Source organism: Anser anser (genome assembly GCF_964211835.1).
Source record: "Anser anser genome assembly, chromosome: 13".
Classification (NCBI taxonomy): Eukaryota; Metazoa; Chordata; class Aves; order Anseriformes; family Anatidae; genus Anser; species Anser anser.
In genome coordinates this window covers 9,663,772-9,678,323 of record NC_139734.1, presented here as the reverse complement: position 1 = coordinate 9,678,323, position 14,552 = coordinate 9,663,772, and the positions used below count along the sequence as shown (strand labels likewise).

Genomic DNA, 14,552 nt, shown 5'->3' with positions numbered 1-14,552 from the left:
CCAGATATTCCAATACACAGAATCACACTTTCCCTGCACCTTCCAGTATCACATATTTCAAGTAAAAACAAAACCAAACTATTTTCAAACACTGTAGCTACCAATTTCACTTTTGCCTACAGTGTCATCCATACTATATCATGTCTGGAATAAGCTCCTTTGTGTTACACTTGATGCTTTACATTCTCAAAGCACATCCAAATATCAGCTAAATGCTGACTGCATTAAACCCTACAATTTAATCACAGAATGTCTGTTTAGTTTTATGGCCAAGTTACATGCCCCTGAGAACAGAGTTTATGCAGAAACACTGGCACCAATAACACTAGTGGATGCAGCTTTATTTAGATGCAGTTAGCATAGAAAGCACCTGAAATTATTTATATTTTCTTATTTATAATAGAATAACTCTGGATATTTTCATAACTATATTAAGAATACATTTGTTAATACCCATTTTGAAAAGATTATATTTACACACAAATACATGAAGACTTGTTGCTGAAAGAGCAAGAAGGAAAGAAAAGAAGGTGCCTGATCCTGTGCCCTTATATACAGGGGTAGTGCCATTAAATCAACTCACATGAGTATGGGTCCCTTGTTTGAGTAAAAATTACAGGTTCAGGTCCCTAACGCTTTATGCATATATGATTTTGACAAACTACTATTTAAACTGTTTTTTACAAATACATTCTACAGTAACTGTGTCTATGGGCTCAGGCGTCCAGCCCTGAGAGAAACACGAAGTCTGTCCCCTGCATTTTGTAAAATCTACCACGTGGGGCACGTCCCAAAGTAGCTGCTTTAACAGCTCTGCAGTGAAATGCACGCATTCTCCCTACTGCAGGACACAATCCCTCAGTCTGCGTCTGAGGTAAGCCCCTTTGTGAAAGGTCACTCTTCCACTGATGGTAAGACTCACACAAGTGAGTCTTGGTGCAACAGTAAAACTTGCTCAAAATAAAAAACAACCAAAAACCAATTCAAAATAGATTCCAATTTGCCATCCAACTTGTTTGTTTTTATATCTACCTATAGATGTTGCTGTCCAAAAAAGAAAGAGACTTCAGTTCAAGATGATAATATTACATTATCTGTAAAAAAAGAAACTGTAAACTCTTCTGAGTACAGGGACTTTACATTCTTCATTAAAGTTGCTCTAACACTCTGAATACAGTCTTGGTTTGCAACATGTTTGAGAAGACAAACTAAACATGTTTGCAGTAATTTGACAGGAAAATGGAATTCTTTCCAAACTGAAAGAATATGAATTCTATATGACAATATTTTTGTAGGTAAAAAGTGCAAATTTGCATATATTACCTTCAAGCATTTTACACTGCTAGCTACAGGGAATTTCAAAGCATCCTTCATTTTGATATGATTTACCAGTTAAATAGTACATTTTGACCAAGAGTCATAAAGTAAATTTGACTGCTGCCTCCTGACTGTACAGATGCAAAGAACACCTAGAAAGGGGGAGAAAGAAAAAAAGGAAAAAAAATTACTGTCAGTGTACATTTATGAAAATATTTTTATCTATACGTAAAATATGAGAGAACATCACAGTCCGAAGTACAAGTATATATAAATCACACCTCAATTTTGAAAAAGAAAGTTTTTAAAGGGAAACAGTGCTTGTACTACAACTGGGGTATATTTTTTGCTATATATATTTTTCTATTTGGAAAATCACAAGAACACACTTTAAAATAATTAATCTAAACAGTTTAGGGGACCCAGTTTTCTAAATAAATCAGTGGGACTAAACAGGTTTCAGAGAACATTTATCCAGCACTGCTGTGGCATATGCAAGAAATCATACTTGATTATCCATTCTCCAGGTGCCTTCAATATGTGAAATCTTAGTACTGTTTTTTTTTTTTTCTTGTTTGTTTTGACCTTGATGGCTGCTCTGAGCTGCATGTAATTTTGGCAGCCCAGGAGAGGCGGTCTTGTATTTAGGCATTTTCAGAGCTGGCTCACCAGTCCTCCCCACTGCATGTGCTGTGCTGGAGTCTGCCCAGTCATCAATGTCTGTATTTGTTAGCACCTCTGAAATCAGTTAAGGCTAGGTGGAACAGGAGTTGTAACATCCCTGGGTAAAGTAGGGCTGTGTCAAGGTGTGGAATATCCACTGCTTTGTGCGTTCACTGACAACATTTGCTTTGGTTGGGAAAATTATACTAAGGTAAGAAAAAAACAGTGTAAATACATAGTTACAGAAATTAAATGGTCTTAGTTTTGTAGATGAAAATTACTTGGTTTTGCTCTATTAATACACTGTACTCATCTCCGTACCTTGTCATTTCTTTCGCATAGAAATTTTAGCTTCTGCGCTTTCTTGTGCATAAATACTCCTTCCAGATTTCCTGTTTCCACAGAGCGCAATTCAATTGCCTTCTCTCCCCAGCCCATGACCTGATTAGATTGAAGGTAAGCTAAAAGAAGAAAAAAAAGATTTTTTTTAAGTTAAAAAATGCCACCAGTACACTTGCCTGTTACTATCTGTACACAAGTAATTAATCTCATGCAAGAATGTTTTACAGAAGTGAGCCCCAAATGCAGATACAGCCAGTCATTTGTGGGAGTCCAATATATAGCTGGAATACAGTGCTAGTTTCAAAAAAAGGGATTCACACACAAAACCTTTGCTGATACATTTTTAAAGGCTAAATTCTTAGCTTCTGATGCAGAGCTTGAAAAAAGAGACTATGCAGAGATGATCTTAAAGCAGAAAAGAGTGTGTTGAGAGTGTTTTATGTTTCTAAGCATTTTTTTCCTATTTTTCTTTAATTCTATTCCTTACTATTTCTAATGACTCCAGTCTAGTGGCACTATTGTCCTTTGTTTTAACTCCTCTATAGAAGATCGAGGGTAACCAAAACAAGATTCATTCACCTCTTCTTTAGCTCACTCAAGAGCCTGGAACCTTTCTTTCTTTGTTTTTCCTATAATAGTTGTTATTTTTTGTTGTACTATGGATATAGGCTGTGAAAATTAGCTGTGTGGGCTGCTGCTATTTAACAGCTGAAAGATTGATTCTTGCCTTATGTCAACACAGATCGGAAGCATTTCAGTTTGATAACAACATATTCTGAATGACTCAAGTTTACACAAGAAGTCTTGGGAACAGTACCTGAATTTCAGTTTCTCACTTATTTTGGACTCTACACTTACCGTAAGTACACTATCAAATGTGCAACTTGTGCCCATTTGGTGTCTCATCCTTCTTTCACTCTACATGTCCAAGAAAAATCTTGACTGTCTTCTCCATAGCCATCTATTAGGAAGTTAAGTATGTTTGCTGCTAAGTTTGAGTTAGTCTGAAACCTAAATGCTTTGGAATCTGAGACTAAGGCATGATTCATTTACTGTCCTTAGCTACTGTCTTCCCATAATTTGTTTTTGGATATAAGCAAAGAAGACAGGTCTTTCCCAACCTGGATGATTCTAAGATATTCCAGCATTGCAGAAGCTTACTGTGTTATTCCCTTCAAATCTGGCAACTGGATGAGAAATCAGGATAGTGATGAAGGAGTTAACACTACAGACTTCAAATTAGGGACAGTTTCAATTAAAATCCTCTGATTACTGTACGTATTGGCTTCCAAGGTAAAAAACACATTATTTATGCTCTAGATAGCCAATGCTCAGAAATTATTGTTCTTGCTCAACTATGAGTTGTTTTTTCATTAGTCCGAGAACTGTGGTGCTCTGAAATATTCTAGAGGGAACGTGTGCATTTGACTGGTTTTTAGCTTCAGAGGACACTGCCTGCCTGTCCTGCTTTTTTAACGCAAACAATGTCTGTTCCTTAAAACCTTCCACGTTGATTTAGATTTTGTCTAAAAACTAGGCTTTCCATACACACTGATAACACAAAGCAAAAGCCTGTGATCCTGCTTTACAAGGACAGGAGAAAATAAAGGAAATATATTCCAGTGGTTGTATATTCTTCTTGTAGCAGTTGATTTAATATTACCTTGGAATCCTTGTTTTATAATCCTTGTTCAGATGTGTGAAAACTATACCTCCTTGGAAACATGTCCGTTTTGGGTACAGCGTTGACATTTTAGTTCCCCCAAAGTCTATTAATTTTCCCCAAATCTGCTTAAGTAGGCTTCTCTTTCAGTTATTCTTTACACACTGAAGGCTTCCCTGCCACTAGAGCTGAAAGCAAGAAAATCACTTCCCAGTATCCCAGTCATGTGGAAAGAGGAATAAACCTCTCCATGAAAAGCAAAACAGCATTGACGAGCTGAGGATAAGAGAGAAGAGGGTGGAGAGGAGGGATATTTTTTGAAATCAAACACCTGAAATCAACACTTTTTTTATTCATATTCTTTTCTTTATGCTTAATTTTCTAGCCTGTATGACAGGGTGCTGTAGGCAGCAAGAAAGACTCATTCTGGCTCGCTGCATGGCAGCACCCATCTAACGTGCAGTCACCTAATAAAGCAGGCCTAGACCACACAAAGTAAAGAAGCTAAAGATACAATACTCAGACATCTGCTATTTTTGATAACATCTGACACCACATTAACATTTGCAAACACACCAAACACGCAGGTAGGCTATGATTCCGGGGGGTGGGACAGCAAGGCAGGTCTGTGTACATAAACGATAGAACGACGACATTCTGTGGCTACAGTTTAGTATAGGGCATGTAGGTCCACCATGAAAGACCTAATCCACTCAAATTCTCCTTATCTTTTCCATTTGTGAAATCCGCACTCAAGTTGTCAATACCCTGTGTCTGTATCAGCCGTATCCATGTCTTTGGCAGATTTCAATTTGATAGCATCCTTGCAGGTCCTTGCATCCTTGAAAGCCCTGGATGACTGAGCTACTGCTGCTATATTCAGATTGGAACTGATCTCCCAAGCAGTATTACAAGAGGAACATAATAATACAGATATTCCATCTTCAGCCACTGATGTTCTCCTGGCTGGCCAATATATTGAGAACTTGTCAACTGACGATGGCAAATGTCAAAGTACAACTAGCACAAAACTCATTCCTGTAGCAGAATCAAGAAGTTTTTTCTCAAATTGCATCTGAAGACATATATGCTAACAGAAAGACCCCATTATACCATATTTGGGGTTATCCACTTATAAAAATTTATACATGGAAATTAATTTGGAGGGTAGCAGGCTGTGAATTTGAAGTTCAGTACTGAGTCTTGATAACCTTCCCATGAGAACACTTGCTCTAGAATACAAACGTGCCATGTACAATGAACTGCAAGTGGATTAGATACTCAGAATTAGGTCTTCTTGCTCTGGAACAAAAGCTCCTACACTATGTGCAATTTAGGAATAGTTCGAGTCCACTCTTCACTTCATAAAGCTTTAGATAAAAATATTTCGTGCTTCCAGCTGGCAACGTTTAAATATATTTATATTATGATGCAAGATTATACTGGTTTCTAGCAATCCTAGACACAGAGAGCTAGCTGCTCTTGTCCTTTGGACAGTAACTCAGCAAAAAACAAACAAACAAACAAACAAACATATATTAGCTCAGACTGATGTGCCAAAATTGCTTAAAGTTCTGGAGCAAAGTCACTCAGAGTTACCTGAGGCTCCTCTGCCTCACCCAGACTACCACGTATTTAGAAGATGTACAGTTGTGCACGAGCTGTGGTTCTTGTTACACCAATTGTGTCAGCTGTATGCCCTGGAGATCACAGAATACACACCATAAACTCAGTAGAGGGAAGTGGGATCAAAATCAGCCTCTTAACATCATGAAAGCATTAGGAACGCTCTAAAATTGGGTCGAGACCACCTACTTGGTGTTTCCTGTTCACAGCGTGTATTAGCATCGGGTTGAGGAGAGCCCCCATTCACGGAAGTGACTGCTTCAAGGGGAAACGGTTGAGAGGCAGAAAAGGTGAACGAAATTACTGAGCCATACTGAAACCATTAGCTTTCTATGAAGTGCCACTGACATGAGCTAATGATCTCTTAGTCTCACATCAGTAGCACACTCAGTCTGAGAGAAGTGCACTTGGTGTCACAGAGCCCAGGTACCACTACAATCTCACTTCCCTTCTTCAGTTTTCTTTTTGTCTTTAAATTCTTTCTCTTCAAAAATGCCTTTTCTGATCTCATGTGCTGAATTTGGCTCACTGCCCTAAGCAGTTATTCCCAACTTATCTCTACATGAAAGCAGAATCAGATCAGCTTTTTAGCGAAATAACATAAAATCGTGCTTTTCTGATTAGTGTTACAGAAATAGGGCAGGACGGGACCTTAATGCACCTTCTCCTCCATCCATATCTCTGTGCCACACCAGTATCACTTGTGACAGTTGATCGTCTAATCTGACCTTAAAGGCCTCTAGCCATAGAGACTCCACAAATTCCCCAGGCAACTGATTCTGTACAAACCAAGAGGTTGAAATGAACAAACCAAACACGAATTAAAAGATTCTGACCCACTTTTGCATGCGTGAGTCATGATACCAAACTCCATTTTATGAGGTACAAGGGTACACTGCTTTACTGAATTCCTTTTAGGAGAGGGTGAAATGCAACACAACAATAAGTACTGAATTTTGCTTTTCTGGACACGTTTGAGAAAATTGCCTCAGGCCAGTATGCAGCTAGGCAAGAACTTTAAAAGAATACCCAGTGATTTTGCTGGCAGTAAGAGATAGCAACTATTAGAGACCATACAGATCTTAAAACTGACTACATTTCTACTGAACCCTTCTTTGGCCCTTCAATCCAACCCCACATGCTCTGTGAAATCATGACTTCTATTGATTCCTGCCCTCTTTGGGAAAAGCATGTGGTGGTGTTGTTTTTTTTAATTTTTATTTTGGGGCGCAGCGAGATAACATTTTTGGTTTGTTTTAGACAAATGAAAGGGAGATGTGTGTGTTGAGGGCTTGAATGAAGATAACCCACGGAGATACCAACAGCGTTCTGCGATGTCGCAAAGCTCAAACCCAGCCTCAAGCTCTCCCGTGATGCTGCTGACCACTGATTAGGGACTGATTAGCTACTTGCATGTACTTCTGTCTGCTGCCCATGCTTCAGAAGTCACTGCCCAGAGGTTAAGCAATTTGGGGGAGGAAGACAGGGAAAGGAGACAGGAATTTCTCTTGTGCAATTCTATTAAATAGTTTTACTGCTATTACTTACGTTACTTATATAAGTTTTATAACTTATAACTTATATTACTTATATAATATAAGAATATAAGTTGTTTTTTTCCTTTCCTTTTCTTTTTTTTTTTTCCCCCCTGGACAAAGACCTAACACATACAGTTCCCTAACCACCCAAAAAAGAGCTACGACTAAATAAAATTTTGACTAGGAATCTTATTGTTTACTAAATACATGTTTATATGCATCTCTGTTCCAAAGCACGCCTGCTCTCAGTTGTTGCTTGCTCACTTCTGCAATTATTATTCCAGTGTAACTAATAACCTAAGTGAGAAACATGTTTAGGGCGTGAGGTGGCTTGTTTGTTTGCTGTTTGCTGGGGAAAACACTGCATGGGAGATGTGACCAACAAGAATCATTCAGATATGAGCAGGAGTTTCCTGTACATGAGTTGGCCAGCTAGTATTTCAAGGACTGGTAAGTGCGTTGAAAGGACACTACTGCAGTAATGCAACCAGCTTTTGGTAACCCTATCTGTTTTTCCACATAACATCATTTTGATTTTAATACGTACACAGCAAAGGAAATCAGGACTTTTATTGGTCCCCTACTCTTTGGGAATATCCGGTTTTGTGCCAACCTGCCAAGCAGACATACTGTAAATAATTCATTACTTGCACAGAAGGGCAAAAGTGCTCTCAAATTATATTAACTTGATGTTTCTTAAACCCTTTTAAAATCTTGTTTTATAGAAAGAAAATATAACAGCTCTATTTATATTTAGCCTTACATATATGAAATATCTTTCAGATTAAACATGGATAGAGTACTTCTACAATTTTAATTTCCCATTGGATTTGAGTTTCCTCTCTCCAATTTCTTATTAACAGATAGGTCACAGAGGTTCCAATTTAAAGACTGGGAGAGTAAGCTATATTTAGTTTCCCTGCCCTAAATCTATCAATTATAATGCACTTTTTTTTTTTTTTTTAAAGTCAAGAAACACTTTATCAACTACAGAAGTTTTCTTTCAAAATACTTACTTAAAGAAACTAAGAACTGGACAAAAGGTGGCTAGAGAGCACCCTGAGGTTAACACAAGACCCTCCTGTCTAAAGCACAGAGTGAAAACTTTTGAGATAAGCTCATGCAGACTCCTGTCAGACCTTGTGAAGTCTGGAAATTCCAGAACAGGATCTCTTGTGAAACTTGCAACTTCTCCCTACATTTGGCCATGTAAATAACACTGTCAGACTTCTCTCATAAGAGTTCATGTTTCTGTCTGGAGACTAGAATATCAGAGGAACAAGAAGATGAATAGGAGCTGGTGGGAAAAAATTTAATAGTTAACAGAGCGGTTTAAAGTTTGGGTTTTGTGTTGAGTAATAGGTTGGGTTAATTGGTTTTTAGCTGTAATGTGAATGCAATCAGAAGTCAAATTGATCTTGTACCACATCACAACAACTGAAAATTTCTGTTTCAAAGAAATCCAGCTCTGAGACCTCAGTGCTGTGGCAGCAGCAATAATGCAAGAGTTCTCCAGTTAACATACTGGAAAATTTTCAAATGACAACTGAGAGGGGGTGTTTGAAGACTGCCTCCCTTCAGCTGTGGAATCTGCAGAATTATAAACAACGAAAGAGTGACAGAGTGACACCTTTCCTTCCAGAGAAAACCTACAGTCTTGCTCTTTGAGCACTTGGGGATGCTTTGCAAAGACCTATCTGTTTACTCAGCCCTCTTTACCTTACCATCGTAAAAATTTCATCTCACTCACTCTTTGCTACCTCAGTAGCGTGCTTCATTGGATCTGCCTTAGCTACCTGTCTCCAAATGGGATGCCTTCCCATCTGGTGGAGCCCATCTCTCTAGACTGACCACAGAGAAAATCCAACAATTCAGACGGACAAGACTGCTGTACAGTAAAATTCTTTAGACAGGATACCACCCTCAGAGGTGTGTCTGCTCCAACCGCTTCCTATCTAACTGCCCTAAAATACTTTAACGAAAATGCCTAGGTCATTTTGCACTGATGGCTTTCCATGCAAATCATTATAATGGTTGCATACTTAAGAACAAGAGGAATGGCTACATGAGCATGTGGAAAGGAGAATGTCCAAATGGCATCTTTCTATTAAGATGTAATCAACCTTGAGAAATTGAGAATCTCATACCTATCCAGATGTAGGCAGAAAGAGGTTTTAAATGAGAGTAATTAACTGGCACAGAGGATCATATACTCAGCTGGCCCAAAGTGGTGAAGCTTTATTCACTTCAGTGCCAGCAGGGTACATGCAAGGAAATTTTTTACTGAAGTTAAGGAATTATGATTCCCAGGCACAAGAACGCTTTACAAACCTATCTCACGTTTCTGTAGGTTTGATGATTCAGTACTTTCAGCAAGGTTAGGAAAAAGGACTTAAGCTCCCTCTGGTACACTTCTGAGGCATTCCTACAAACTCTGTCCAGATGAAGTGAAAAAAAAAGCTTTGAGGGCAATCAGGACCCAGTGTCACAAACTGCAGATTTCCAAGCAGCAGTCATAAATAATTGCAATAATTCTTGCAATATCTCCCTTTCTAAAGTGAGATGTAATAAAGCCTTTTGTTCCTTATGTATCAACATTTGAAACACACTGTCTAATTACCTGATATCAGTGAATCTTTAGGCCATAGCATACAGTAAAAGCAGTACAACTAGAAAAGCCTGTAATAGCTACAAATAATCTATGCTTTAGCAAGTATTAAACATGAGATTAGGGTTAATCTCAAGCAGGACAGTTACATAAAGGCAGCTTGTTTTAAAATTCCATCTCTTCCCAAGGCAAGAAAAAGGAGTTCTAACCCACAAGGTACACGTGAAAAAACAAAGAGTTTAAATATTTATGAAAATCCGATATCATATATGCACACCACAAGGTGTATAAAACATGACAGTTTTTTTTAAAAAATGGTTCATGTTAAATAAGCTTGCTGCGTTTTTTAAGGCCTAAGGAAGTACTTCCCATAATGAAAAGGGTCTTGAAAGCTGTCTCCTTGAGATAACATTCTTCAGTGCAGCTTCCAATTACATTCAGTACTTCTTGTTAGAACTCTTCCTACACCCTTCCCGAGTAATTGCTCTTTGATTATTGATTATTTCTTAGAGTGTTTCTAACGTTAATTCAGAGGGGATATAAAATTTCAACATATCAAGGATTATTAGATTTTCATATGAGAAATGGAGAATTGACTTGATAGATTTTAATTGTGCCCTGCAGCTCTGAGTAGGGGCTGAAAAGCAGAGATAGGTGTATTTAGTGGAGGGAAGCAAATACTACACAGTCAGGTTATAACCTCACACCTGATTCTTGGAACTGAAGTACTTCTGTAGCTGAATTTTATAGTAACAGTGCAAAAAATACAAGTTCCCTTATAGCAATGTGTGTTCCAGAGGCGGGTTTCTTGCTCTCAGTACTGTTGAAAACCCTCTACAAATGATAGACTTGGTATTTCCTCAAGGGTGTTACTCTACTGATTTTAATGGACTTTTCCTAAAGCTACCCGACTAGAAGTGCAATGAGAAAGGTGAACTTTCTTCATTTTTCACTGTGGCATCCAGTTTCTGCCAAGCTAATAATCTGCTTTTGCACAATCTAAATGTCGTGGGCTTTTGCTGTTTGTTTGTATGTTTTAAGATCCGGAAGAACAGGAATGAGACAAAAAAGAAATTAAAAGCAACTAATAATAAAAACAAAAATCTTCCTGTGTTATGTTCTTGGTTTTCCCCACACTTAACATGAAGCCCTCTGGGGAAGGTGAAACAAGCAGCTGTCCTGTGCAATACAATGAGAATCTCCTCCTACAAAGCCACTGGAAACATGGAGAGACTGAGAATCTGTTGGAAATACCCTGTACTGTGAATTTGAAGTGATAAAATTAAGGGGCCATCTGACAGCAGTTACAGACCTTTTCAATAACTCACCCTGCTATAGTTGCAAATTTTTACGTAAAAATGCTATGGGCTATGAACAATCAAAGCAGAAAACAAGCACCTTTGTGTCACTAATTCATGTAATTCTCTCTGTGAAAACTCTCTGGAGGCTGCACCCCCAGGGAAGCTTGGCTGTATAGTAAGGGTATGATGCAATAAACGGTATGACAAGAATACAAACCCCGTGATCCAAACTTGAAGACCCTGTTGCAATCGTTGGCTGTTTTAACATAAACATACATAAACCTCTTTACTCTCCAGATATCTGTTTTGCTCAGAAGTTGCTTTATGTGCCACACAACCACTTTCGCATAGATACAAACCTCATAAAGTAGTCAGGTTTCATGCAGCAGAACCTTACGTTTAATAAAATGCAGTTTTTCATACATACCTACAGATGCTGGCATTTCTCCCCACTGTAAAACAGTTTCCTTTGTGAAATGCCCATATATATCAATGTAGATGCCTTCATCTTCGTAGGCGAGTAACAGTTCCATTCCGCTGGTGTTTGGGAGGATGATAATGGCATGTGGGCGAATAGTTCCTTGGATCTAGAATCATATTTTGCTAAGATTTATATCAGAAAATGGACTGCAATTTTAGTGACTATATCAATCTAACTAGCTTGACAGAGCAATAAAAAGAACTAGCTCATGGAAAGTGAAAGAAACGCCTGTTTTCAGAAAAGCTGTGCAGTTTGCAAGCTAGCCCCTGAAATAGGTTTTCTCCTCTCCTCCCCCCTTTAGATATTACAGTAGGTTTGCAAACAAGGCAATGTTCAGTATTTCACTTTATGTTTACTAGGATTAACGGGTTTCAGGAAGCCATGGAGCCACTGAGACACAATAATACTGACTTATTTATGAAACACCTGCATTATGTAAATATAAGACAGGTGAAATAAATTTGAATTCACAGTTATTTCAGAAGATGGAGGAAGAACAAAAGCTTCCATGTTCCAGGAAACCAGTGCTTTCACTTTCCATGATATTTCCCTATCCCCTTTCAAGCCAAAAAAAAATGTAAATTTAACAGTATTTACAGCAAGCTGAACATTGTACCTGGACCTTTCAAACACAAGCCACTCTATGTCCTTCCCTTCCCACATTCTTCCCTACAAATAGTTCCCCTTTTCAGTGTTGCTCAGCATATGTTTTCTGCATGCCACAAGAAACAGTGCATTTCACTCACACAAGTTATTTTAACAGCTGCTCGATGCACTAGAATCTCTCCCAGAAGCCAACACATGTCCCAAGTGAAAAAAAAAAGAAGTCAAAGTATACAACTATGGAGGTGGGGTTTTATGAAAGCACTTTTGAACGAAAACGAGGAAAACCTTAAAATCATTAAGAAAGCATTTCTTTTTGTTTTGTTTTTAAAAAGCACTACTCAAAACAGGATAATTAAGCAGTCAATTAAACCACTACAATGAATCTTTCTAGGAAGCACATGACTGGAGTTTCTGCATCATTTTCACAAGCCAGCAACACACAGATCTGTTTTCTTCAAGCACATACATTACACATGCCGGAAGGGCAGAATGAACAGTAAAGAAGCACCGAAGCTGTACTTGCCCAACTGAATACACCCAGGCCAACCACTTGACTCCGTGCCTCCGCAACAACTATCCGTAACACTAGAACGGGTATCCAGAGCCGCAGAGCAATTTTAATGCGTTGCCTTGGTACTCGCATGAGCGATCGAAGCAGGTAAGAGATGGAGAAAGAGGTGGGGAACCAGGAAAAGAGGCTACCAGAAAGCAAGAGTATCTAAAGTCAGCCTGTTGAAGTCTGCTCTGTTGTCACTACAGAGCTCCTTGAGAAAATCATCCAGTCTATCAGATGCTCTTTGAAATAATAAAATACCGAAAAAGAACTACCGTAGCAGCAGATTTATTTCAGGTCTAAAACTCTAAAGGGAAAATATATTTTTAGTACATGCTAACTTTTGGTTGAAGAGCACACGCAAATGGAGCCAGTCTTAAAGGTGCCCCACATCTTCAGGACAATCACCTGGGAAATCTCTCTCATCATGTGCATAATTATATCCGCAGCCTGTTGGAGAACTGCAGCCACTCAGAAGGCTCCCCTTTTCCTCTGCCTTTCACATCTTGGGCAATTATGCTGATGATCTTTGTGACAAGTCATTATTCACCTCGCTTAGCAACCAACTTCCAGGGATGGCACGCAGGCATCACGCTTACATTTATCAACTGATGTGAATTTTCCATAGCTGCATAGTTAACAAAGCTACTAATTGTTGGATTAAATAAGCCATCTAACAACACAAATATTAAGGCCCTTAAACAAACAAACAAACAAAAACAGGTCAGGTTTGTAGCAGGTGATTCAGCAGCCTGTTCTAAACACCTAGAGCAGTTTGCAATTAAGAGAAGTTTATAAACCATCATCCGTAAACACTGTGGCCATCAGAAAACACAGGTGTGACAATTTGAAGGCTGTCACTCGTCAGGGTAGCAGGGTGATCAAGTGGCTTGCCACAGGGCATGGGTTTTCGTTTGGTTTGAAAACACTGAGCTGAGAGAGGGAGGAAAAAATAAATAAAGAAATTAAAGGGTCTTGGACCAGGCTGCAACATGCAGATGTGGGATGAGATCCCTCCAAACCTCGAGTGTTACTGGAAGTCCCATCCCTTGGCATACACGGAAGCAGTGGCACCCATCAGCTAACACTCTGCCTGTGTGGAGCTCTGCTGACTTCAGGGAGGGTTTTCCCAAGTGAGCACAGAAGTTCCCCTGCTGGGAGCCCCCCATCAGACCAGAGTCATGGGAATCCACTAGCTTTTTGGACTTAATCCCCTAAATTTCTGTGGCTTTTGGGACCCACAACTTTGAAATGAACCATCTAGAACAGCTAAGAAATAACAGGAAAAAAAAAAAAAAGAAAAAAGAGCACAGATTTCATACTGGACAGCCCCATACCACTCTTACTTTTGCAGAGTAATTACTTTGCTTTTAACTCAATTTAGGCTGTTTTTAGCAGTCAACATCATCTCTCAGCGAACAGGTACACCATGCAACATGTACCTGAAATCAACATCTTCATGCCAACTTCTGCTTGAAAACCTAAGCAGAAAATCCTGAATTCTTTTTAATGTAAGGACTGATTTCATGGGCAACTGAGCAGTAAGAAAATCAGCAAATTTATTTGGCCTGGAAGCTGGGTTTCTGCAGAGTCATGACTAAAAGGCAAATCACATTTGTAGATCACATGAGCTCATGTAAATCATGTAAAATGAATGCAAGTTTGCTCCACAGTGAAGAAATTAGGATTATTCATGTGTTCACCTGTTAACCCATGTGAATGCATGTTTGGACTCAATTTATACGTGGCTCCTCTAGCTACAGGTACTCTTTGATGCAAAGATAACATGCCTGAAAGCAGATCAAGATTTAAACATATGCTGCACATCTTTTTAAACCAGGCCAAATTTCAGCT

The 14,552-nt window shown here is 38.8% G+C and overlaps 1 protein-coding gene and 1 long non-coding RNA gene across 5 annotated transcripts in view; one reads left to right on the top strand and one right to left on the bottom strand.

The window, feature by feature from the left end:
• Positions 1-323: 323 nt before the first annotated feature.
• Positions 324-14,552, bottom strand: part of NRK (Nik related kinase) — a 98,088-nt gene continuing 83,859 nt past the window's right edge. For all 4 annotated transcript variants that reach the window (XM_083796756.1, XM_083796755.1, XM_083796758.1 and 1 more), the window contains 3 exons: positions 11,486-11,645; positions 2,302-2,441; positions 324-1,469 (listed from right to left, as the gene is read on the bottom strand). In XM_083796756.1, the coding sequence (XP_083652882.1) occupies positions 1,386-1,469; positions 2,302-2,441; positions 11,486-11,645 (384 nt within the window). In that variant the 3' untranslated portion in view covers positions 324-1,385. The remainder of the gene's footprint in view (positions 1,470-2,301; positions 2,442-11,485; positions 11,646-14,552) is intronic.
• On the top strand, positions 2,448-8,529 carry LOC310880638. Its single transcript, XR_014571833.1, has 2 exons — positions 2,448-3,181; positions 4,816-8,529. It is a non-coding gene; the product is annotated as an uncharacterized lncRNA (long non-coding RNA).